General features: G+C 44.3%; 1 protein-coding gene across 1 annotated transcript; it reads right to left on the reverse strand.

Moving 5' to 3' along the window:
* Positions 1 to 861: 861 nt before the first annotated feature.
* LOC149313289 (putative carboxypeptidase X1) lies at positions 862 to 26,412 on the reverse strand. The gene is made up of 14 exons (XM_089527144.1): positions 26,058 to 26,412; positions 21,186 to 21,284; positions 15,557 to 15,666; positions 14,536 to 14,675; positions 13,787 to 13,871; positions 10,957 to 11,107; positions 9,400 to 9,488; positions 7,955 to 8,078; positions 7,417 to 7,613; positions 5,733 to 5,912; positions 4,844 to 5,141; positions 3,816 to 3,955; positions 1,893 to 1,995; positions 862 to 1,437 (listed from the first exon to the last, which is right to left on the reverse strand). Exons 1-14 carry the CDS (start codon positions 26,410 to 26,412, stop codon positions 1,175 to 1,177), a joined length of 2,334 nt encoding a protein of 777 aa, XP_089383270.1. The 3' UTR covers positions 862 to 1,174.
* Positions 26,413 to 27,534: the final 1,122 nt, after the last annotated feature.

Raw genomic sequence — 27,534 nt, forward strand, 5'->3', positions numbered from 1 at the left:
TGGGGCATGATTTGAGATCAGAAATTACTAGCCAGGATGCAACATTTATTGTCAGACGCAGAGCACTAGGAGATTGTACTGGGATCTCAATGAAGAATTGTTTTAAGAAAGGGCTTTGTGCGGTTTTCAGCTTTGTTTCGGTTTAGTCCACAAGAGAGTCCCTGCTTCTTTAAGGCTGCATTTGCACTGGAGAAATAATGCAATTTGACACCATTTTAACTGCTGTGGCTTAATGCTATGGGATTCTATGAACTGTACTTTGGTATGACACCATTGCTCTGTGACAGAGAAGGCTAAATGTCCTACAAAACTAGTTTCCAGAACTCCATAGCATTGAGCCACGGCAGTTAAAGTGGGGTCAAACTGGATTATTTCTGCAGTGCAGATGAAGCCTGATGTTTACAGAGGTCCCTTGATATCCACTGGGGTTCAGTTTCAGGATCCCCCATGAATACCAAAATCCATGGGTGCTTGTCCCATTGTATACAATGGCACAGTAAGATGGCATTCCTTATACCAAATGGCAAAATCAAGGTTCGCTTTTGGAAATGTATATATATTTGAAATATTAGCAAACCATGGATGCTTGAATTGGTGGATAAAACAAATGATGGATAGGGCTGGCACATTTTGGTAGGTATTCCTTTTACAACAGAGCGCTAATATCAAGAGTAGCCACAACATAAGAGCATATACTTTTCAAGGCGACTCTTAAAAAGGGACAGGGATGAAAATCCTACATTTAGCAGTGGGGATGTAATGTTTTGCCTGTTCAATTCGTCACCCACCACCATCCTGGAGTGAAAAAGAAACGCAAGTGTGCGCACAGATGGGATGGACCTTCTTTTCTTTCCCCTTTGAGCCCAGACCAGCTGCATTTTCACTGTCTAAAATGATGCCATCTCTCTTCTTCCAGTAAGCAGCAGCTACTACTAGGGGTTCGCAACTACTTGCAGAGAGAGGCAGCAGTTTTGGATGGGATGCAAAGAATTAGAGAAATTGGATTCAACCTGTGCACAACTGTTCCTGCTTTTTCCCAAAGTATAGGAATCATTATTTGTTGACCATTGGCATGTCTGCTCAGTTTGAGGAAGGAAGCTGCTGCGATAAGGGGAGGAGGCTCCCAATGCCACTTTCTTTGCACTGGAGAAATTCTGGGTAAGTACTTTGCCACTCACTGGGCTCGTCTCTGGGCTCGCAGTTTGCGCAGCCGAAGCTGACGCAGGCGCAAAACTAAGTCCTTGGGGACCTTTCCGCCTTTGGACAGGATTTCCCGCAGCCGCTGCTTGGGTGTCTTGGTCAGGCGAAAGTCGCAAATAGTAGGGTTGTCCTCGTAAGAGACCCGGCAGTTCCGGGTAACAGGGTGGTAGCCCTCAGCTGCAGCCGTGACCTCGTACTCTCCCGGGTTCAGCAGGCGCCAGTAGTCACCATCAAAAGCTGTGGGATAGTGAAGAAAAGACGGACATTTATGTTGCACAGTAAGCCTATCTTTGCACTTTCTTCTTTGATCTTTCTTGGTTGTTTTCTCAGTAGTTGTTAGACCCCAGTCTGAGTCAAATCCCGCTTTCCATGGTCACCTCTCCAGGATGGGATTTATCACCCTTGAATTACTGAATTACTAAGGTGGTACTATCATACCTTTGGTTGAACCCTTGCATATTTCTGAATAAAAACGTTTGTGATTCACCCAAATTTGAGTCCTTCTCAGTTAGTACTGGTATACGCAGGTGCAAATAATCCTCAAGTTATCCAGCCACTAATAAGCTTCCTGAGCTAAACAAATTACCCAACTTTTAAGAGATGCTGGTATGGTGGGGATCCCCCAGCCTGCCTTCCTTTGGATAACACCCTGCCAATGGGACACAAAATGGACAGATTGGGTTTTATTTTACCTGTCCTGATGTCATGGTTGATGCCGTCTACCGAAATGATGGCATCTGCAATGCCTTCTTCGGTGTCTTTGTCTCGGACTATCCCCTTAATTCCCCTGCGGGTCTGTAAGGATATGTTGGGTTAGTGCATTACTGGAAGGGAATCATAGTATCATAGAGTTGGAAGAGACCCCAGTGGCCATCCAGTTCAACCCCATTCTGCCATGCAAGAACTCTCAATCAAAGCATACTCGACAGATGGCCATCCAGCCTCTGTTTAAAAACCGCTAAAGAAGGAGGCTCCATTACACTCCATGGGTGTGCATTCCAGTTCCACTATCAAACAGCTCTTACTCTTAGGAAGTTCCTCCTAATGTTGAGGTGAAACCTCTTTTCCTGGAGCTTGCATCCATTGTTCTGTGTTCTAGTCTCTGGAGCAGCAGAAAACAAGCTTGCTCCCTCCTCAATGTGACACCCCTTCAAATACTTATACAGGGCTATCATATCACCTCTTAGCCTTCTCTTCTGCCAGGTAAAATTCTAAAGCATGGATACAGCCAGAAATATGGTGGGGGGAATGAACAAGAAACTCTGATGCCATTTGGTCAACATCAGCAGGTCCAGGGGCCAATTTTCTTCCTCAGAACCCTTTGTGGTCCCCAGATACTTTCGTCAAAAACACACTGCAGAAATAATCCAGTTTGAGACCGCTTTAACTGCCCTGGCTCAATGCTAGGGAGTTCTGGAAACTAGTATTGTGAGACATTCTCTGTCAGAGAGCTCTGGTGCCACAACAAACTGCAATTCCCAAGGTTCCCTAGCACTGAGCCGGGGCAGTTAAAGCAGTCTCAAACTGGATTATTTCTGCAGTTTCGAATCTTTGCTAAATGCCAAATAAAACCCAAATTAAACAATGCAGGGGTATGCTGTGACCCTTTTTAAAGGTTATTTCCGACTCCAGGATGAATCCAGAAGAGGCCACTCATTATTGTTTTTGGCCAGAAAACGGTGATCCACTGGATTTGGGGGCTGCAAAAACAGCCTGGAAGGCTACCTGCAGCCTCTGAGCTGAAAATTTCACAGCAAGAATGGGTCACCTCCAGAGGTGACCAGATCTCTTAACCCCGAAAGACAAAGCAAAATGCAGGATGTTTAAGAAAAATGTAGGACACTATGCAAGCTAAAAACACTAATATAAATTCATTTCTTTGGGCTTATTCAGAGCGATATTACATATGTGTTCTTGCTGTGTGCTTTCAAGTTCTTTCCAACTTATGGGGTTTTCTTGGGAAGTTTCTTCAGTGGGGATTTACCATTGCTATCCCCTGAGGCTGAGAGAGTGTAACTTACCCAAGGTCACCTTGTTATTATTTTATTTATCATTTATTCAATTTCTATCCCGCCTTTCTCCTGAAGGCGTTGCCAAGGTCACTTATAGAACTCAGAGCAAGGCAAATGCTTAAAATTGTACTTTAGTGCCTACAAACTGTTGACCAAACCTACGTTTAAATTATTCCTTTCATAGGTCCACTGTGCTGAAATTAAGGGGGAAAACCCCCTCTGCATAATGTCTTGAAGCAGCCCATTGCCTAACACCTTTGCTGTCCTTTTCCTCTCTGAGGAACAAAGGTGCCCTGGGCTCTGGGTGCAAGTCATGCCTGCTGCTCCTTATAGGAAAAGAAACTTTAGAAGGATCCAGCCTATCTTCCAATTTGTAGCAAGGACAGTCTGCCAAGGAGACACATTTCGCCAAGGGAAACAGCAAATGTTAGTTAATGGGCTTTTTAGTCATGCTCAAAATGGAGGATGTTTTGGAATTCCTCCTGGACAGAAGGTTTCAATGTAGGGCATGTCCTGGAAAAGGAGGACATATGGCCATCTTGCACCTCCAGATGCCCAGGATGGTGGCAATCTGATCCTCAAAGCTCCAGCCATTCCTCCTACCTGCTCCATGTAGAGCAAGAGAGATTCCTTGTTGTTCTCCCATTCTCGGGGCAGCTCCGACTCATGAGGGAACTTGTCGCAGGACAATTCAACTGTGATCTCAAAGCAGTTTGTGTGAAGATAGCTGAAGTCGTTCATACCTGAGGTGGGAAAGGAGAGACCACTGGCAACAACACAGAGCAAGGGATGGTTTAATCCCAACGCAGACCCTCAACAGCTTCCTCCCATATAATCCCCCCCCCCAATAGACTTGGGTCCTCTGGCGGACATTTACTCCAGTCATCCAGGACTAGGTTGGCAACTGTCTGCTAGGGGACTTTTTCTTCAGCCACCCAGAGCCTGCGGAAAGAGCTGCTGGAACAGATTTGACAGCTCAATATGCTGCCTGACTTTAAAAGAGCATTAAAGACCAATGTCTTCTGGCAGGGTTATCCAGGTGAGGGGACGCTTCTGCTTCCTTCCACCTAACTAGCTATGGGCTGTGCTGGCAAAATTCCATGTGTGTGTGTGTGTGTGTGTGTGTGTGTGTGTGTGTGTGTGTATATATATGTGGCAAGGCCTCAGGGTGGGAGGATATGCAAGGAGGATTCATGTTTTCTTAGTTAGTGGTCCATTGTCTGCTGGGAAAAACCCTGACATATACCCCAATCTCTTCCATGCCAGCATTCTCTGAAGATGCCAACCACAGATGCCAGCAAAACATCAGGAATAAACTCTTCTAGAACATGGCCACATAGCTAAAAAAAACCCCAAAACTATGGATGCTGGCCGTGAAAGCCTTCAACTTCACATAATAATAATCCTCTGAGGGTGTGTGACTTGCCTAAGGTCACCCAGTAGGTTTCATGGCTGAGCTGGGAAGCAAACTCTGGTCTTCAGAGTTTTAGCCCAATGCTCAAACCACTATGCCTCATTGCTCAACCTTTTATGTGGCAAGGGCTTGGCAACTTGAATACCTCATTTAAATTTCAGATTAAATTTCATCCCCTCATTCCAGAGGTCAGGAATCACTACGGGAGTCTGCTTACTTCCAGGCACGGTGTGCCAGTTGGCCCCGTTGATGATGTTCCCTTCCCGCATGAAGTCGTCGTAGTGGCAAAGCCGACGGTCATCATCCAGCATGGCCAGGTTCGAGGTGGCGTAAACAGTGGCGAGCCAGCGGAAAACGGCATCGTCGGCTGTGGGCGTGAGCTCTTGGGCTTTCCAGTAGGTGCGCGTCATGTCGAAAGGATACGTTACCACCAGCTCCCCTCCGTGCAGGTTGGCGCTGAGCATGAACGGGTAGCGCTGCATCCAGCTTATGACGGCCCGAGTTTCTGGGGCCACCTGAGAGACAGAGAGGGAGAAGGAGGACATCAGGAAAAAAAATAATGATGGATTGTTTTCACTTTTTCACCCGTTTTTCACCCCACTCGAGCCAAGCCAAACAACATAAGCAGCCATGTTGGAGGAAATGGAGAAAGAAATGCCTCCATGTAATGAATGTGGGCTAAAACTCTGCATGTCTTGAACATGTTTCAAACACATATGCATCACTGACTCCATCTTCATTCGAGTGCTGACAGCTATGAGCAAGCGAAATCGCAAAGATGTGCAGAGATGCAGTTCTATAGTGTGAACAACAAATTGCGAATATGTAAGAGAGATTATTTGCATAGTCGCAGTAAAAACATGTTAATGACCCCCCCCCCCCATGAAATCTGCTGATTTGTAGTTTTACCATGTCACTAGCTTTCTCTGCCAAAGAGGACTGGTGCCTCACCAAACTAGAAATCTCAGGATTCTGTAGGCTGGATCTATAGTTGTTGGTGTCACATTGGATTATTTTTACAGTGTAGATGCATCCCCAGAAATCTGGAATAACCGAAGTCATCAATTTGCTGGCTACCAGGATTTTCCTGGCTGTACCGAACTCACCGTGGCATTAGCAAATGTGTAGAACTCTGGGATAGGGATGTAGTGGTTGGGGAACTTGTGGGGCACCATGTCGTTGTCCTCCGCATCCCACAGGGCAGTGTTGAGGTCTGCGAAGTTGTGGTTGAGGTCAATGCCTTCATATGTCCATCGGCCCATGGCCCAGCCGGACAGCTCAGAGCCCTGCCCAGAGAGGAGAGAAGTGATGTGACTGCATGGATCATTGCAAGCTTGACACAAGTCTTGATCTCCTGCCTTTCTTCTCACAGTGCATTCTTGGCTCCCACCAGTCTTCTTGTCTCTTCCTTCCATCCATCCATCCATAAGTGACATCATTTTACTATGTCATTGTATATAATGGGACTTGGGTACCCATAGATGTTGGTATCCTTGGGGGGGTGGGGTTCCTGGAACCAAACCCAAGGGTAGTGGCTATCACTAGGGGGGTGCAAGGGGTGTGGATGTACCAGGTAACACTCCAAGTTGGGGTGAAACCACTGCTCCTCAAACATCTGCTTTATGGCAGAAACGGGCTGTGGCATTTGCCTGTGCGCCATTAAATGCTGAAGGGATGGTATGAGTGGGGTGAGGCTTAGTGGGTGGAGAAAGGAAGGACCCCAAGGTGTTTTTTTTTTAAATAATAATTAAACCTTAAACATTAAATTTAAAAGGGTGAAAAATACTTTTTAATTTTCAAAATTTTCTTTAAAAACATGACATTTTACTAAATTTTCATTTTAACCTCATGAAACTATGAGGCTTTACAGATGACCCCTATTCTAAGGGCTGGCAGGACGCCTCCCCTTTCCTTGCTGGATCAGGAACGCGACAACCACACTCCATGCCCCCAACCCGGCAGGTCCATGGCACACAAAGAAGCTGTAAAACGTGGCTCCTTTTTGTGCCACATAAAGAGCGCATTAGCTGCCGGTGCCGTGGCTTTTCGGCGCTCCTTTGCTGCAGTGTGTGTGCACACTGCGCCAAAGGAATGCTGTGATGCCTCCTGCCATGTGGTGGGGTGCATGGCGTCACACTGGCATGGGGCAGAGTTGGGGGATGCGGTGTGTGGTTGCCACACGCCCACTCTGCCCCGATGCTGGTGTTTATCGCCAGTCTGTTTAGGGCCCAAGTCTATGTAAACACATTTATTCTGTGCATATTATATTGTAATTTAAACATCTAATTTTAAGGGTGCTAGGTGTTTTACGTCACAACTATTACCATGATTGACATTCAATGATACATGGGAATTACAACTGACAAGTAACATTAGCAGAAAAACACATTAGTAAGGATTTTGTATGGTGCGATATGGGAGGAGGTCAATAGCAGGGATTAAACCATGAGTTACTGCACCGGGGGACGCAAACCAAGGACCCCACTGCTTTTCAGCTGGGATCAACCTGCAGGATTCAGGCCAGGGAGATAATAAGAATAAGAATAATTTTTCCAAGCTCCAGTGAGTTCTCCTTCAAGTCATGCTTTTAAATTTTGTATACGTTTATGTGATTTTATACTGTTCTCAGATGATTTTAATTGTTTTTAATTTTATTGCAATTTTAAAAAAATGTTTTTATGTGTTGGCTGTCTTAGGTCCATTCTGGAAGAAAGGCAGCATACAAATGAAACAAACAAACAAACAAACAAATAGATAGTCTCTAATCCCCTGGGTGACTATTCAACCCACCAGCTTGTAAGCCGTCTCATAGCCATCTGGGTTCATGGAAGGTAAGAGATGGATCCGGGTCTCGGTGACCAGCCTCTGGATGCGAGGGTTGCCCTGTTTGTATTCATGGCAGAGGTATTCCATCAGGTTGAGCAGAAGCTCCCGTCCAAGCGCTTCATTGCCATGCATACCGGCCACATAGCGGAACTCTGGCTCCCCTGCGAGGCGGAAAAAGATTGAGAGAGAGCACCAAGGTAGGCTTTCCGGATAGTACTCTTGGCACCTTCTTTAGTCTATCCTTTCCTTTGCTAAAGGAGAAATACCAGTGCTCAAGCCTCTCTTTGTGGTAGAGTGGTTATTAGAGCTGGGGGAAAGTTACTTTTTTGGATACAACCCCCATAATCTCTCAGCCTGCCTGCTGGTTGCGGGATTCTGAGAATTGTAGTCCAAAATAGTATCTAGTATGGCATAATTTATTAAGACGACCAAAACAGAGGCATTTGCAGAATTGCTATTTTTGCAGAATTGACTGGAACAGGGCTGCTTGGTTATCACTGACCTACTTCATGCTGCCCAGGGTTGTCCGAAATCTCCATGACGTACATTTTCAGGCCCAGGTAGCTCTTCCCAATGCTGTACACCCGAGTGATGTTGGGGCATGCATCGTTCACTTTCTTCATCAGCTGCAAAAAGGGAAATTTCACACATCAGTTGCTACATTTCCATCACTTTCCTGATCTATGCAAGAGTCCAAGGTGAGTCAACCTTCTTTTTAAATCTACCTTCCAGAAGCATTTCTCTGTGCAAATTAAGCTGGAAGAGTCCAACGAAAATTGCAAAGGAGTCCTTAGGGGCTGGCATGGCGCATTATCCCTTTGTTTAGAGTTGCCAAGTCGGATGTATCCAAAGCCTTGAGATTTTGGGGCCCAAACCCTGAGACCTTGGGAAGACCCTATGGATCTTACAAGGGGTATTATTAGTATTATTAAACATGATGATACATTGCATAAGCCTCTGGTGAAAAATTTCAATATTGTAGCTGAATTTAATGTATTTATGGGTGAATATGAAAACCACAAGAGGGATGCCATCCCACATAGAGGTCTTTCTCAAATGCTGTATATTTTTCAATTCAGTTGTTACTCAGCTTTGATTAAGTGTGAACCACGATGTTCCAGTGGAATTTCTGTTTGCAAGCATTAAACAGAATTTTGTGTTTCATATCAGCTAATTAAAATGTTTTGAAAATCTGTTAGAAGATTTTAATTCTTTCCTTAGAGTGCATCTACACTGTAGAAATAATGCAGTTTGACACCACTTTAAGTGACATAGCACCATCCTATGGAATCCAGGGAGTTACAGTTTTCTAAGGTTTTTAACCTCCAAATTATAAATCCCAGGATTCTGTAGGAAGGAGCCAAGGCAGTTAAAATGGGCTCAAACGGCATTATTTCCACAGTGTAGATGCACCCTTAAAGTGTTTTGAAAGTCTATTAGGAGATTTTAACCCCTTTCTTACTCTCTTCAGGATAATTCTTTGTAGGCTTATTTCATGCAGTCATATATTTTCAACACAGATACTTCAAGGCAAGTTGTGAAAAAGCTGTATGTGATGGAGCAAGTCTGAGGTCATTTTTGGATTTAAAAAGCCAAATTCCTGTAAAAACAGCATATACGCTGTTGTTTTTTTAGAAAAAAAGTGTTAATGCAAAAAAGTGTTTTTGCAGGCCTGTGTTATGTGCCAGCCACAGCGGCAGAGCGCATGATATTTAAAGAGAAAACATAAAGGCTAACAAATGAGAAACACACAAATGAAATAAATATACATCCTGAGGTCTGGCAATCCAGAATTTCGGATGTCAGTCTGAAATTAGAAATTAGAAGCCAACCAAGCTTCTATCGTTGAATCCCAGAAGAAGAGACAAGAGAAAAGTGCTACAATTTTGGGATTCTGTATCATGTTTCCTTCCTTGTCCTTTTTTCAAAGCTGCAGAAGTGCCATACCTTCCTCATGTCTTTGTAGTTGTGATGCCGGAAATCTAGTTTATCATTGGTCACCGGCAGATCATCCCACAAATAGATGTTATTGGGGTCTGGAAAGAAGAAAGCGAGAAGAAAGTTAAAAGTAAACTTTTGTAAATGTGTTTTTATTTAATTTGGTTTTTAAAGTTCTTTCATTTTTTGGTTTGAAGTTCTTTAGTCCTTTAAGTTCTTAACGTTAAGTTCTTAAGTTTACTGTATATACTCATGTATACGTCTAGAAATTTTAGTCAAAAAAGTGGACCAGAAAAACCTGAGCCAACTTATCCATGGGTCAAAGTAAGTGATGTATTTTAACTATTATATATAATATTAAAAAAGGAACCATTCCCTGGTGAAAGACAAGAGCATGATTTGTCCTGGAGGCACCAGCTTTTAGAGTGAGCAAAAACACTTATTCCTGATGGAATTTTGCAAGCTCTTTGGCATTGTTTTCCTTCGCTTCATCCTTTAGATCACCTATTACATGCCCCTAAGTTTTACCCTTAACTTATCCATGGGCTGTATCAAAATCCATCATTTTGGCCCCAAAATCTGCCCTCGACTTCTACATGAGGTAGACTTATAGATGAGTATATACGGTACGTTCTTAAATTCTTTAGATTTTAATCTAGTTCTGCCTTGGCCCCACTTTCACCCTTCATCTTGACTTGTTTCAGTTGCTGCATACTGAGTTCAATCTGCAAAAGTAGTTTGCATGCCATTAACTCAGGAGGGGGAAAAGAAGAAGAAGGGGCAGAATTTTGCCTTTCCCAATGTTACCCCAAGGGCTAGCCCCCCTCCACACCCCGTCTTTTCAGATATCAAATCGATATCAGAAAGGATGTTTTAGGCAGGTAGCTAAGAGGTCAGGAAACTAGCTGTGATGCGGAGATCTGCCAGGCTCAACATAGGAGAAGCCAAGGCACTTAGCTGGGTGAGATCCATCAAGATCAGAATCTATATAATCCAGTTCATAATAGAAGTGATGGTGGGCCATAGACCTGGTCTTTACACATGAACAGAAGTCCAAACCAGGGACATTCAAGGTGATTGCCCAACCATTTGCTGACTTCCAGTTCCATTATTCCCTTCTAAAAACTACACCTTAATCCCAGAAACTGCTTTGGGGCATGTTTTGCCCTAAATGTGAACCTGCTAAGGCAGCCTCAAATATCAGTCTTGTTTGAGATTCAGGAGATTACCATACGCAGACGGGACAGGGATGGGATCGCTCCCCTGTCCTAACCCTATCATTGCACTCCCCAACTTTGCATTCGCCTTGTTTCTTGTAACTTCGTCTGCATTCTTTCATTACTTCAGTTACTCTCTCCTACTTTGCATAACTTACCTACATCTTTCTTGTATAATAAAAATTATTATTATTATTATTATTATTACTAAATTCTTTCTTTGACGATCGTCTTGAGCAAATGCTGATGTTGCGCAGCTACATGTGTCCCAGTTTTAATCTGTGAAATGCTTGTGGGTGTGATGTAGGTTGTGCTCAATGAAAAGCAAGGTTCAGTTGCAAGGACTTACCTGGCACAGAACAACCCAGGACCTCCATCCTAAGGCAAATGGTCCCATTCTCAAACCAGGTTTGAGGGTTAATACGGAGGTACCGAGCCACCACTGGGACGGGAAACAGGTTGAGGACTGGGGTCTCAGGGTCTTTATTTCCAGGGAATACCTAATTCAAGAGAAAGAGAACAAAATCAGATGAACACAAACTGATATGTCAAAAACAGAGTCTGATTCTGGGCAGAATTAATGCAGTTTGACACTGCTTTAACTGCCATGGTTCAATGCCATGGACTTCTGTGATTTGTAGTTTTGTGAGATATTTAGACTTCTCTGTTGTAGAGCTCTGGTGTCACAAGAAACTACAAATCCCAGGATTCTGTACAGTGGAGCCATGACTGTTAAAGTGATGTCAAATTGCATTATTTCTTCAGTGAAGATGCTGCCTAAGTGAGGGATTGTGGTCGAGTGGAGAGTGTTGGATAGTGAATTAGGAGATCCCAGTTCTACTCCACACCAATATGTGAAACTCACTGGATGATGCAGGGCCTCTCAGCTTGACCTACCTTGCAGGGTTGGAATGGAATAGAGAAGAAGAGAGCCTTGCATCTTACTCAGGGCTCATTCGATAATAAGCAGGATATAAATCTCAGAAACAGATGAATGTTCAGTGGAAACTATGCCCTACGAGAAGAAGCTTATGGAGCTGAGGATGTTTAGACTGAAGAAGAGATGGTTAGGGGGTGACATGATAACTGTGCCTAAATATTTAAAGGGTTGTCATATTGAGGATGGAGCAAGCTTGTTTTCTGCTGCTCCAGAGAAGAGGACATGGAGCAATGGATGCAAGCTCCAGGAAAAGAGATTCTGCTTAAAAATTAGGAAGAACTTGCTGACAGTGAGAGCTATTTGGCAGTGGAAGGTGCTGCTTTGGAGGCTGTTGGAGTCTTTTTCTTGCTGTGATCGTGGAGGTAGCCTAGGGTGCATCTACACTGTAGAAATAATGTAGTTTGATACTACTTTAAGTGCTCTAGTTCCATCTGTGGGAATCCTAGGATTTGTAGTTTTGCAAGGTCTTTCGCTTTCTCTGCTCATAAAGGTTCTGGCACCTCACCAAACTACAAATCTCAGAATTCTGTAGGATGGAGCCATGGCAGTTAAATTGGTGTCAAACTGGATTATTTCTACACTGTAGACACACCCCTAGATTCCTAAAATCAGCATTGACCTTGCTGTCATTCCTTCAACACCCTCGCCCTTCATCTCCTTCTCTGGGTGGGTTGCCATTTGTCTTGCCCGCTGTGTTATGTCCAAAGCAGGGATCTGTGGTCAAAGCAGGGAGCAAAAGGCCTATGTGCCAAGATGGAGATAGCAAGAACCAATGACCTGCTATGATCGTGCCGGTACCCAATTTCTGCCAGGGCTTATGAAGGGCATCATGTCTGGCTGCTACTCTAAGAGGAAGCAAAACAGAGTTGTTGGGTTGCAGACAGGCACTGAGTTTCCCTTGGCAAGAGTGGCAGAAGCTGTTAATGTCCCCTTGGTTGGCTTGACGTAACCCTATGGTACCTTGAATTGTTGATTTTATCCTGCAGGGTGCCAAGATCCAGCTTAGCTGCACTGTTTATATTGTTATTTTATTCTTATTAAGGGAGGAACAGCAGCCTGGCAGGGTGGGAAAGGGGGAATAGAAGGATGGTGCTCCCAATGTTATACTTTGGACTATGTAAGATTGGCCATTCATAGGCAATGCTTCCAGAATTTGGAAAGAATTAGGGATTGTGAGAAAGTCAACTTTAACAGTAAGAGCATTAAAAATTATTTTTTCTATATTCATGGTTTCCAAGGGAAAGTCAAAGTGGTTGTCATTGTATGCTTTGAAGTCATTACAAGTGGGAACAAGGGTCATATACCCTGATCTGCAATTCGGGGTAAATTGCAGTGGGAATGACCCCGTGAAGATCTTTTACTAAGGTTTTCTTGACAAGATTTGTTCAGAGGAGGTTGTCATTGCCTTCCTCTGAGGCTGAGAGAGTGTGACCTGCCCAAGACCATCCAATGGGTTTCCATGGTGGGGTTTCAAACCCTTTTCTTCCAGAGTCCTGTCAAAGTAGTACCTAAGGATATCTTAATTGGAAAGAAAAGTCACCTTCAAGAACATTATTACAAGTCTCCCTTCTCTGAAATGCTTGGGACCAGAAATACTTTGGATTTTCTTTAGATTTTGGAATATTTGCATATACCTAATGAGATATCTTGGAGATGGGACCCAAGTCTAAACATGACACTCATTTATGTTTTGTATGTACCTTATACATAGCCCAAAGATCATTTTATACGCACTATTTCAAATAATTTTGTGCAAGTTTGTGCAACGTTATGTCCATTGAACCCTCAGAAAGCAAAGGTGTCACTGTCTCAGCCACCCATAATTTTGGATTTCAGAATATTTCAGTTTTTTGGAATTCCAGATAAGGGAGACTCAACCTGAATGTAATACTATATATCCTAAGAATGTTCTATTATTACACAACGCATGGTAAAAACAGCCTTTAAAATAGGCAAGTGCATTCGTAACCCACAACCCCACCAGTTAATCCACTAAAACCTTAGTTGGTTCATCGAGTATGTGGTCCCAAGAGAGCTTGCTTGCTTCCTTCCTTCCTTCTCCAGACTCTGAGAGTACTATTTCTCTGTTGCTATCCAAAATGGGTCCATAGTGCTGTGACTGGGGAGCATGAAAGGACCCTCAATGCCAGCTTGTCCCACATGCCAATAATTCCTTCTGGTCAGAACTGGCATCTTGCATTGAATCCCCATTGATGCATTGAGTCCCCCCTGAACTCACCACCTCTTCACTCCCATTCTTGCAAGGCTGCCAGCGATGGGTGTCATTGCTGAACTGGATCTTGTAAGAGGTCACCCAGTCATACCTGGCAGGGGGAAAAAGAAGAAGCTTGAACCATTGGGAATCTTGTTTTTATGTTCCTTCAAGTTGTTTTTGACATATGGCAACCCTAAGGTGACTATTTTTTATTGGCAAGATTTGTTCAGAGGGGGCTTGCCATTGTCCTCCTCTGAAGCTGAGAGGGTCTGACCTAAGGCCATCCAGTGGGTTTCCAAAGAATCACAGGTTCACAAAATTACAGAGTAGGAAGAGAAACCAAGGACTATCCAGTCCAACCCCATTCTGTCATGCAGGAATACACTATCCAAGCCCTCGCTGTGACAAATGGCGATCCCGCCTGTTTGAAAACCTCCAAAGAAGGAGACGCTCCCACTCCCCAGGACACCATCTTCCACTGTTGAACAGCTCTTACTGTCAGGAATTCATATGTAACCATAATAAGCATAGATTCCTAGGAGTTTACCACACGAAGGCGATTGGGAATTTATCCAGTGAATATCCCAGAAAAATCATGTAATTATGACAAATGATTTCACATGATATCGCACAAAACCCACCATTAAAGTGGTCACAAAGAAACATTATCATGCATCTTTTTACTGTTGGGATTTCCCCAACAGAGAAAATCTTTCAAGTTCTGACTAAACCCCAAAACAGATTCCCCATGACAGCCACTCCTGGGCACTTACGTCCAGATGGAGTTCAGCCCTTGAGTGATGATCCCAGTGAAACGGGTCAGCCGCCGGGCATCAAACTCCAGCCATTGTTTCTTGTCCTTGTGCCCGGCACACCAGCCGCCATCGTAGAAATCGCCATCGTGGATGCCAGACTAGAGGAACACAAACACACAGGTTTAGGAAATTAGCACAACTGGATGTGGTTCCAGTGGAAGGAGGATTTTGGTGAGAAGGTAGGTGCATCAGCAAATGGGTCACTGGGATAATTGCTTGACTCATCTACAGATTTAGGCAGACGGTCACCTCAACTGCACTGCAGAAATAATCTGATTTGACACCACTGTAACTGCCCTGGCTCAATGTTATGTAATTCTGGGAACTGTGGTTGGTTACCTCTGGTGCCACAATGAACTACAATTCCCAGAATTCTTTTTTATTCTATGTTAAAAGAACTTTATTTTCATTATGAAGTCGAAGGCTTTCATGGCCAGCATCCATAGTTTTTTGTGGGTTTTTCAGACTATGTGGCCATGTTCTAGCAGATGCTGGTGAAACGTCAGGAAGAAACTCTCCTAGAACATGGCCACATAACCCAAAACCCCCACAAAATAACTTTATTTTCATTTTATAAAACCCATGATCACATCTTACAGTATTTGCACTTGAGCGTATCATAGTATAACCAGTTAATTTTAAGTAAGAATATCATAAAGTTATCGTGAAGGTCTGTTTTGACTTCCCGTAGATCCTTTGTGTAATGTACCTTAAATATTTACGCTAACAAACTTCTGTAAATTTGCCTTTATCATTTTTGGTTTTCAGTATTTCATTCTTTATGCATTCTGATATGGGGCTTGAATATGCGCGAGCCTCCGTTTTCACGGGGTGCGTGAAAGGGACATTTCACCCAATGCAATCTACACCTCCCACACTCCCCAGGTGATGCCACTGATGGAAAGGAAAGGCAAGAGACACAGGTCCCAAGCTTAGCTCCCCATAATAGCGAATGAGGACAGGGCAAGGCAGGCTTCACCTGGATGTTGAGGCGTCCACGGTGGGGACCGAGTCCGTCGCGTTTGCTGCTGGAGGCACGCAGCTGGGAGTCCCGTATCCTTAGGGACTCCAGTCCTAGCGGAGGGCATTCTGGATTGAGAAGGTGGAGGAAGAGGATGGGGAAAAGGGTGAGACAGGGAGCAAAACAAGACCAGCAAATTATTCAAGTCCTCGCCTTTCTTCTTTGAGTTACCTGGTCTCCCCTAAGAAGAAGCAAACATTTATTTTCTGGCATCTTTACATCAATGTTGGCTGGTGCAAAAGTTTCCAGGCAGGGTTGTTGTTGTTGCTGTTGTTATGTGCCTTCCAGTTTTCCTGACTTATGCTGACCCTAAAGTGGGGTTTTCTTGGCAAGATTTCTTCAGAGGGGGTTTGCCATTGACATCCTCCAAGGCTGAGACAGTGTGACTTGCCCAAGGCCAGTGGGTTTCATGGCCGAGTGGGGATTCGAACCCTGTTCTCCAGAGTCATAGTCCAATGCTGAAACCAGTGTGTCACAATGGCTTTCACAACTCAAGCTAAGCTGATGGTGAGCGTAAGTGGGTTCATACCCACAGATGTTATTATTGTATGCCTTGAAGTCATTTCTGACTTATGGCAACCCTAAGTCACACTCTCTCAGCCTCAGAGGATGGCAAAGCCAAGCCCCCTCTAAAGAAAACCCCAGGATAGGTTCTATATTGGGACTTTTTTTGGCAGGTTTCTTCAGAGGAGGTTTCTCATTGCCATCCTCTGAGGCTGTGAGAGTGTGACTTCCCCAAGGTCACCCAGTGGGTTTTATGGCCGAGCGGGGATTCGAACCCTGTTCTCCAGTGTCATAGTCCAATGTTCAAACCACTACACCAACCTCATCTAGGGAGGTTGGTGGATGCCAAAGAAAGAGGACCATGAAGACTGGAGTTCCCATCACCCCTCATCACTGATTTTGCTGGCTAGAGATAATGGGAGTTGCAGCCCAACACACCTTCTCCACAGAGCCTGACATAGTTACGCTTTTGGACTACAACTCCCAGAATCCCCCTCCGATGTGTAGAAATCCAAAATGTGTATATCCTTTGAAGCTGTAAAGAGGAGGAACTTTCAGCCAGCGCTTGCTGCTTCTCTGTCCCCTTTGTAACTTCAGATTTCAGCTGCCCAGTTGCATTTCCTTTTCTTTCTTCTGTATTTGCATCCGCTCTCACAACAACCCTGCAAAGTAGGCCCTCGCTTGCCCTATTTTGCCGACTGTAAATATAAAGCTGTTGTACCATTAAAAAAATAAAATACAAAATTAGCCGGCTGAAAGGACTGTGAAAAAATTTGGCCGTGTTGGATTTTTGTGGTTGAGAGCAAGGCCTCCGGCGGCTCCAGCCCTCCTGGTTCTGGGTGGCAAACTTGCCAACTGGCATTGCTTCCAGATTTTTAAAAGCTCAGCAAAATCAGAAATTCATCTGAGGAAGCTTTCTGCTTCTCTTCTCTTCCATGCCAGGAAAAATTATAGCGCGTCAGGCTGCTTTTGAAAGCGCAGGAGCCCTTGGCAGTTAAAGAGTTGGCAACCCTGCAGCTTTAAACCCAAATGCACGGCACAACTACCTTCATTCACAATATTTATCCTGAGGGCTTGGCTTATTTCATGGCACTGATGTTCAGGCAGGCGTAGTATCAATAGTTGTCAAGATATCCTGCAGCCTCACAGTTGTTCTGTCTCATAACACTTCCAGAAAGCTTGGGATAGTTACTTTCATGCTTGGCAATTCCTAAAGTTCTCCCCCAAAGTAACATTGGAGTTTATCACACGGGGGCAAACTGCAAAAATCCCATGCAGAAACGGGATTTAAAAACCGGAAGAAAACCCACAAAAGTGGGTAGTTTTTCATGCACGATGGGGTTAATGTGACATTAATGTGACATTTTCCGAAAGTAAAAAGGAGTGGGTTTGGTTTAGTTTCTTTTTAGGATAGTGTTGCATTAATTCTCATTAAGGCTAACATCATCTGAAAAACAATCCACTTTTGTGGGTCTTTTCTTCTTTCTTAACTCCAAATGTCATCTGAAAAGCTACCCGCTTTTGCAGGTTTTTTCCAGTCTTAAATCCAGTTTCTGCATGGGATCTGATCCGTCCCGTGTGATAAACTCCATTTGCAAGGTCTAACCACTATTAGATATGAGTTCTATTAGTGATGAATCCCTTTTAACAAAAGCAATCATATGACACGGAGGCAGGGCTTTTTTTGATCTGAAACCTTTGGTCCCTTGGTCTATTCCCAGCGGCAGATCCTTTCAGAGCCTTGAATTAAAGTGAAAATATCCAGCAGAACCCAATCCCTATTGAATTTAAATATACAGTCAGCCCTCTGTATCCATGGATCCTTTTATCAAGGATGAAAGCTGGACAGTGAAGAAAGGATGACAATCAGCTCATTGGAAAAGTGGGGCTGGAGAGGAGTTCTGTGGACACTATAGATGGCTAAAAAGACCAATGAACGGTTCCTAGAACAAATCAAGCCTGAACGCTCCCTAGAAACCAAAGATGACTAAACTGATTTCCTTTGTATGTACTTTGGACATACATGAGAAGACATGATTCATAAGAAAAGACAATAGTGCTTACGAAGACAGAAGGCAGCAGGAAAAGAGGAAAACTGAACTTCAGATGGATAGATTCAATCAAGAAAGCCTGCAGTCTGCAAGAACTGAGCAGCGCTGTGGATGATGGGGTGACTTGGAGGTCTCTCATTCATAGGGCCACCACAAGTTGAGGCTGACTTGACAGCTGTTAACAACAACAACAACAACACTCTACATGGAAATTGAAAGAGATCCGAACTGCAAGCCCCTCTGCCTGTGCCTTCAATTGTCATAGGAAGTGGAAACCACACAGCTGTTTCTCACATGAGTCTTGCCTGAGTCAGGGCACCAGACAGAGAAATCCTGGGCAGAGAAGGAATGAGAAGTTCAGCCAAGCGCTCTGGGAGGACACTGGCAGGAGACAGCTTTTCTGGGGCCCCTAATCCCTTTCCCCACAGCAGATGTTAGAGGAATTCTGCAGAACAAGCACATCTGGGGAATAAGGCAGAAGCAGCCTCTCACGTTACAAGAAAAGGGATTCTGCTTAAACGTTAGGACTAAACATCTTTACTGAAAGAACTAGCTGACAGTGAACTGCCTCCAAAGGTGAAAATAGAATCATAGAATGATGGAGCTGGGAGAGACCCCAAGGGCCATCCAGTCAAAGCCTGATCTGCCATGCAGGAATACACAATCCAAGCACCCCCAACAAATGAACATTCAGCCTCTGTTTAAAAACCTCCAAAGAATGAGACTCTATCATTTTCTGAGGAAGGAGTGTGTTCCACTGTCAAACAGCCCTTACTGTCAGGAAATTCTTCCTCATGTTGAGGTGGAATCTCTTTTCCTTTAGCTTGCATCCATTGCTCTGTGTCCTATTCTCTGGAGCAGCAGAAAAGAAGCTTGTTCCCTCCTCAATATGACATCTGTTCAAAGATTTCAACAGGGTTATCATATCCCCTCTTAACCTTCTCTTCTCCAAGCTAAACATACAGAGCTCCCTAACTCTCTCCTCATAAGGCTTTATGGTTTCCAGGCCCTTCACCATTTTAGTTGCCCTCCTTTGGACTCATGGCTCCAGTTTTTCCACATACTTTCTGAATTGTGTTGCCCAGAACTGGACACAATATTCCAGGTGGGGCCTGACCAGAGCAAAATAGAGTGGCACTATGACTTCCAATGATCTGTCTATACACTACACTTCTATTGATGCAGCCTAAAATCACATTGGCCTTTTTAGCTGCCCTTAACACTGTTGACTCATGTTCAACTTGTGGTCTACTTGGACTCCTAGATCCCTTTCACATGTATAAATCTCCTTAAGCCAGGTGTCCCTCATCCTGTATCTATGCATTTCATTTTTTCTGCCTAAGTGTAGCCCATTACATTTCTCCGTGTTGAAATTCATTTTGTTAATTTTAGCCCAGCTTTCTAGTCTATTCAGGTGATTTTGAATCTTGATCCTCTCCTCTGGGGCATTAGCTGATCCTCCTAATTTTGTGTCATCTGCAAATTTGATAAGCATGCCCTCTGTTCTTTCATCCAAGTCATGATGGGTTCTCCTTCTTTGGAGGTCTTTAAATAGAGGTTGGATGGGGATTTTGGAAGAGTGTTTTAGTTGTGTATTCCTGCATGGCAGAGGGTTGGGTTGGTCGCCAAAACTCTGGTGCCAAGAAAAGTTCCAAAGAAATTTCATTAAGAAAACAGTAGGAGAGGTTTATCATAAGTCAGAGTGGACTTGAAAACACCATAAGTCAGAAATGACTTGAAGGCATACAACAACAACAAAGCAATCACGAGTCCAACTCTTAAGCATTTTGACAGAGCCCTTAAATACTACAGATCTCACCATAGGAAAATCCATTTTTGGGCTTGCTAGTGTTCTGGGAGCTGTAGTCCAACACAATGGACTTTTTCAAGGTCTAAAACTCAAGCAGACTCTCTTGCCTGGGTTCCTTCTTTGCCCCTCTGTACAAAACAGGCCTTGCATTAAGAAGACACACTGGCACTGTGGTGCCCTCTTATTTCTCTTTTTTACATAAAGGGGACCTTGGATTTCCAAACTCCTGGAAGCCTTTGCTTGGACTTCCTCGGGTTATTCTTGGAAAGCTGGCTCTTGTTATTTTTCCTTGGGCTTTTGAGGTTTAATGTGGCACTAAGAGGTTTGCATTTGTTTGTTCTCCTGGCACTGCGGCCAGGCCAAATGTTGGCAGGACAATTCCTCCCTGGGCACCTGACAGAGCCAGGCAAAAGGTCTGCATTTTTAAGTTGGCTGGTTGGAAATGGGGGCAAGAGATGGATGGTTTTCACTGAATGTGAAGCACAGAGAAAGGGACCATTCACACAACCCAAGTTAGAAAGGAGGCTGACTGGAAATTCACTGCACCAAATACTCTTTGGAACAGCACCTTGCATACACCTGGAATCCAAAATTCTTTGAGGGCCAAAAAACTCCCATTAAGGGTGCAGCTACACTGCAGAATTAATGAAGTTTGACACCACTTTAACTGCCATGGCTCCATCCTACAGAATCCTGGGATCTGTAGTTATACAAGGGCTTTCTCCTCCTTTGCCAAAGAGTGCTGGTGTATTGCGGGATGTACATCAGACATACACTGTAATTTGATGCCGCTTTAATAGCCATGGACCAACGCTGTAGAATCCTAGGATTTGTAGTTTGGTGAGAGAGTTAGCCTTCTCTGTCCAAGAGCTCTGGTGCCACTACAAACTACAAATCCCAGGATTTCACAAAATGGGGCCACGGCAGTGAAAGCAGTGTTCAGCTGCATTAATTCTGTATTGCAGATGCAGCATATGTCTTGTGTAAGCCTCCCTCAATGCTGCCTCCAGAGCCCCCCAGATGTGTTGTTTGGGTAAGATGGGTGCTGTAGTCCAAAGCATCTGGAAAGCTCTTAATTTGGGTCTCAGTGCAGCTACAGATTGGATGCTTGTGTTATGGAACAAATGTGTAGCTGTGCTGAGACCCGAATGGAAGGTTTCGGGGCTCAGCCCGTCTCTTCCAGCAACTCCCATAATAGTGGGATGAGAGTCCAAGTACGTACCTGATGCCTTTTTTGCCATTATTTCCTGGATGGAAGGCTTGGTTTTCTTCTTCAGGACCTTTTTCTTGATTACTTTCACCCGGACAGTTTTTTTCAAGGCTGGAGGAAAGCAAAAAGCACAGAAACAGGTCATCGTTTCTTCCTTCTCTGGGCATATGTAATAGTGAAACGTTTGGCTAGGGACAGATTTGGAGGGCTGTCTGATTGAAGATGGAGCAAGCTTGTTTTCTGCTGCTCCAGAGACGAGAATGCAGAGCAATGGACTGGATGACCCTTGAGGTCTCTTCCACCTCTATAGGAGTTTTATCACCCTGGGGCTAATTTCGGAATTAAAGAAAGATTAAAGCGTATTTAAAGCATCCTGCAAGTAAAGCGAAAATGGCGAGTAATTGTGCAAATGATTATCGCATGCAATTGCACAAATAGAAATTCAGAAACGCATTGTTGCTGAAATCCTGAAAGTAAAAAGATGCATGTTAATGCTTCTTTGAGACCATTTTAATGGCGGGTTTTGTACGTGTGAAATAATTTTCCGTAATTACGCAATTTTTCCGAGATATTCACGGGATAAGCTCCCGATCTCCTTCGTGTGAGAAACTCCTATGATTCAATGAGGCTGGAGAGATGGCAGGAACACAAAGCACAAAACACCCACAGGAGGTGTGTGTGGTGGTGGTGGGGAGGGGAAGTATGCATTGCAGATGGAGATGAGATGCCCTTAGGTGCTAGATTGGTAGCTTTTGAAGATATGCTCAGTTCAAGGAAAGCAGGAATGTTGAATGAAACAGACCAGCAGCAGAAAAGAAACTTCCTCCATCCTCAATATGACATCCCTCCAAATCTGTCCCGCCAACCCTTTCAACTGAGGGTGTGTTCTTCCTAATGTTGAAGGCACGCAACAATAACAACAACAACAACATGTAATGACCCCACGAAGTACTGCCCCTAGGTCTGAGCCTCAGAGTCTGGATGATTCTCCATAATTTTTGACCTAGCATTCTTTGCAAGAGGGTTGGCAACATGGGAAGCACCTCTTGGATCAAGTTCTCCTTAGCGCCATTCCTCCCTGCAGACTAATAGAGGAACTGGTTTCTCTTCTTCCTCGACCAGAACTCGCACTCCCTCCCACATTGCATCACAGCAGGCCCGTTAACATGCTGTGGAACAGGATGCAAAAGCCCCGCTCCCCTGAAACAGTGATCCCTCTGTGTTGGTTTGGCTCGGCTCCATCAACTCCAGCCGCCTTCCTTCCACCTCTGAGTTGAGCAAGGAGCTGAAATGCAGAGCAAAGTGATGTCAATCTAGATCTCCAGCTGCAGCGTGGGAGCCTGCAAGAAACCTGCACGATGCAAGGCTTTCCTAAGGAGGCTAAGGGTGGGACAGAAGATCCTGTAGTAACCTGGACCCAAACCATGTAGGCTTTAAACCATGTAGGGGCGCAGTAGGCTTTAAACCATGTACTTTGCCCAGAAACTAACTGGCAGCTAGTGGAGTGATTTTAATATGTAGTTATTGGCAGGAGAGTTGACTTGATGCTCTGAGTAGGAAAAACTGACTTGCACCCCTTCCATCTCAAGAATCAAAGCTGGGTTTTGCTTCTCTTGAAAGTCTGTATTTGCAGCTGGGAGTCTCCTGGATCCATCTCTCCAAATGTCATCCCAGATAGATACTACAGCCAGGAGTGTTTATTGTCCTCTTTGGCTGATACAACAACTGCGCCCCTTCCTAGAACTGGAAGAGTTAAGATAGCAATGCCCACGCTGGTAATCTCAAGCCTCGACTTTTGCAATGTGTTGTACATTGGGCTACCTTTGTACCAAGTTTGGAAATTTCAATCAGTTCAAAACATGGCAGCCAGATTGATCGCTGGGACATCTAAGAATAAGCATATCATACCGATATTAAAATCACTCCACCGGCTGCCATTTAGTTTGCAGGCAAAGTACAATGTTGGTTCTTACCTTTAAAGCCCTACAGGTTAGGGCAGTAATGGCGAACCTATGGCACGCGTGCCAGAGGTGGCACTCAGAGCCCTCTTTGTGGGCACATGTGCCATCGTCCCAGCAGAGAGTTTGCCAGAGTTTGTTACTAGAAAGCCATAGGGACATGGCACTTTGCAATAAATAAGTGGGTTTTGGGTTGCAGTTTGGGCACTCGGCCTCAAAAAGGTTCACCATCACTGGGTTAGGGTCTAGGTTACCTATGAGAATGCCTCCTCCCATATAATCTGTCCCCTACAATCAGGTCCTCTGGGGGACATTTACTTCAATTGACCAGGACTAGACTGGCAACTGTCACTCAAAGGACTTTTTCATCAGCCTCTCCCAAATTGTGTAATAACCTGCTGGGAGAAATTGGACAGCTAAACATGTTGTCTAAAACAGCATTAAAGACCTATCTCTTCCAGCAGGACTATACAGTAGATTATAAACTATGGATTTTAAATTGATATGTTTTAAATTGTATATTGGATACTTTTAATGTGTTCTAGGTTGATGTGTTTTGATTAAAGGTGTTAAAATCGTTTTAGGTGTTTTAATCTGTTTTGTGCCCTGACTTGAACCTTAGGGAGAGGTGGGTAAGAAATAAATTCATCATCATCATTATTATTTAAATTTGAAAGAAACTCACGTTCTTTCAAAAAGTGCCAGAGAAGTACAGATTGGGTACGGGATGCCAAGATCGGGTAAGCAAAGCCTCTGGACTGGGCACATAGGTGTGCGATAACACCTGTTTTCAAAAGTTTCAGCCCTTGCTGAGGCTGGAGAGAAAGGGAGTGCGATAATCTCCTATTTTAGAAAAACTGATGCGTGGCCTCTGTTACACCAGGGCTTGCATGCTGCTAGTGAGCTACACGTGCATAAGTTGTGCTACACATCAGCCATAGTGCCAAAGATGTAGTTTGCTGACATCAAAGCGCAGTTTTATTCACAAGAAAGTCATGGAGTGCATATTGTGGTTTCACATTGCACAACAGCAGCCAGTCACTGGCACGTGTGGTGCAATGTTGCTTTTCCATGTGCGGGTTGCGTAGTGCTGTTGCGATGTATCTCCACATGCTGATATCTACACTGTGTTGAGGTCATGTTGACTTACAGCTCAGTTTATTATTTTTAAATAACTGCACAACTCTGCACAACTTCGAACTGCACAACTCTGTCCCCAGGCGAAAAGAAATGCGGGGTTCAAGGGAGGGCCAAGGCACCAAAACAAAGGTTCAGGTTGAGTTTCCGTTATCCAAAATGTTTGGGACCAAAAGTGTTTGGGATTTTGGAGTTGTTAAGATTTTGGAATATTTGCATATTCATGAGATATGAGGAGCCAGCATGGTGTAGTGGTTTAGTGTTGGATATTGATGCTGGAGACCAGGGTTCGATTCCTGCTCAGCTATGAAACCCACTAGGTGACATTGGGCAACTCACATGCTCTCAGCCTCAAGGGAAGACAATAGTAAACCTCCGAACAAATCATGCCAAGAAAACCCCATGATAGGGTCACCTTAGCATTGCCAAGAAAACCCCATGATAGGGTCACCTTAGCATTGCCATAAATCAGAAACTACCTGAAGGCATACACACACACAATGCGATGTCTTGGAGATGGGATCCATGTCTAAACATGAAATTCGTTTATGTTTTGCATACACCTTATACACATAGCTTGAAAAAAATTTATACACAGTATTTTTAATAACTGTGTGCATGAAACAAAGTTTGTATACATTGAACCACCAGAAAACAAAGGTGTCACTATCTCAGCCACCCATGTGGACAATTTTGAATTTTGGAGTATTCTGGATTTTGGGATTCCAACTCAACTTGTTCTCCAAAGTCATTTCCAAGGAAGCAACCAAAAGGTTACTTGCCCACAGATGAAGGTGGGAAAAACGAGGGTAAAGGGGGAAGGAGTTTAAATAAAATTTGGGCAGTTTGGTTGGAAACAGAATGCCAAGCTTAGTGAACATTGTCTAGGTGTTCAATAAACCCACTGGCCAGAATCCTGTTGGTGACTTTCACAGGAGTACGTTCCCCTATAGAAGCAGCTGGACATTTTTGTCCAATACACCATGGCCATATTCAGTTCAAGCCTTTGCAAGCAGAGTTGCATATGCAGTCCCACTGCACACTGTGTATCGCACATTGCAACATCTGATGTGCAACGCACATTATGCATGCATGTGCACATTACACACAATAGGTTTTTGCATAATCAGTTCTACAATGTCACAATTTACTAATGAGGTGGCATTATGCAGTTATCATGTAACTCTGTGAGCATATGTTTACACTCTTTCTCCTTGATAACTGGATCAGTCTTAGGCTGAATCTGCACTGTAGAAATAATGCAGTTTGGTACTGCTTTAACAACCATGGATACATCCTATGGGACCTTGAGATTTGTAGACTGTTGTGTTGTCAGAAGAATTTGTGGTTGTGGTGTGCCTCAAGTCTTTTCCAATTTACGGTGACCCTATACATCCCAGAATCCCATCACATTCAACCATAGCAGTTAAAGCAGTGTCAAACTGCATTATTTTTGTAGTGCAGAATCAGTCTTAATAAGATTTTCTCTGAAGATGCCAGCTACAGATGCAGGCGAAACGTCAGGAATAAACTCTTCTAGGACATGGCCACAGAGCCCGAAAAACCCACAAAAAAACTATAGTCTTAATAAGCTTAGTGTTTACTTTCCTTTCCATTTTTTCCCCAAATACACATGATCAGATTTCCAACTGCACATCCCCCCCAAGTGCACACTTAAACAAATAAATACATCCCCATGCACTCCCTCCAACATTGCTAGCAAAGCTCAAGTCACAGGGCCACAGACACCCACGCATCCACAACTGATGCTCCTGTGCCAAAAGGGTACCTTTCTTGTCGGCCGCCTTTGCCGTGGAGAGCTGTGTCCACTTGGTGCTGGTGGTGGTAAGGGGCTCTTCCAAGCCCTTTCGGAGATTGGGGCTCATTGTGGTCTTCAGAGTGGCTGGAAAGGTGGTCCTGGGGTTGACTGTGCCCCTGACCTGTTGGCTCTTGGAAGTGGAAGGGGAGGCAGTGATGGTGGATGCAACTCTGGGCAGAGCTGTGCTCTGGCTGGCAGTGGCAGGGGTGCTGGAAGGCTTTTTGGGCAGAGTTTTGGGGGTGGCAGTGTGGGGGGCTCCATCCACTGAAGGGGACCAGGCTGCATGGCAGAGGAGGACGAGGAAAGCAACCCAAAGAGCCAGCATTTTGGACAGAGAAGGCAGGCCAAGCAAAACACTCCAGCTGGAGGATCAGCCTCTGCCTCCTTCCTCTGCCTTCTTGATACTTCTGCATCAGCCCCTGTGCCTTTATAAGCAGCCATCCCCTCTTGCATTCCATGCCATTTCCATACATGTACCACATTGTCCAGAGTAGCTGTGACCCAGGGAAAACAAAACAAAAACCCAGCACTTGGCTCCTTTCCTTTTCAGTTCTTCTTGGTTTGCTCCAGCAACTTCACATCCAAAACGGTCAATGTTTCAGTGCAGTGTTTGTGCCTAAGAAAGGGATGGGTAGCCTCAGCCAGGACAGAAACAGCCTAGATCTCCAGCAGAGTTACTTTTACTGCAGCTGGTGGAGATTAAAAAATTACTGTCTGCATTTAACGATTTATTAGCTGCTGCCACACTGCTGCAATAAAGGAGCTTGGCACCACTTTAACACAGAATCATAGAATCCTATGGAGTTGGAAGGGACCCTCAAGGATCATCCAGTCCAGCTCCCTGTCATGCAGGAATACAAAATCAAATCACTCCCAACAGATGGGATTCATGGCTTCCATGGCTTCATAAATTTTGGGGTTTGCCTTTCGGAGCCCACAGGGCCAAATAGAGGAGTAGTTTCTGAATGCATGAATACTGCTGCAGACCTTCTTAGCTGACAACAACAAAAACAACATCTTGACAAAATGTAGATTTGTGATTTTAATATCATTGTTTTTTCCCCTTCTCTTGTATGGCATTTTAACACCTGATGCAGAAGCCACTGGAGCCATGAAAGCTTGCATGATGTGTTATGTACATTTTTGATGGCCCAATAGAGGTGTCACTGTTCTGTGGATTTTGGATGTTATTGTGTTTTGCTGTATGGTCAACACAGCTGGCTTTCAGGAATGCTTTGGTAGCGGATGCCACTGGTGGAGGCTTAGTTTGGATAACCAGTGAGATCTCTCCCAGGTCTATGATTCTGTGGCAAGTGTCCCTCTTCAAAACTGTGTCCCCTTTCCACTGTGTCAAACTGGCCAAATTGGCTGCAGTTGCAAACAACGGATGTATTAATGCCACAATCTTCTAAATAAGGGAGAGAATCATCATATGGCCCTCCAGATG

Source organism: Sceloporus occidentalis, unplaced genomic scaffold (genome assembly GCF_023333645.1).
Source record: "Sceloporus occidentalis isolate IW3139 unplaced genomic scaffold, rSceOcc1.0.p SCAF_5, whole genome shotgun sequence".
Taxonomy (NCBI): Eukaryota; Metazoa; Chordata; class Lepidosauria; order Squamata; family Phrynosomatidae; genus Sceloporus; species Sceloporus occidentalis.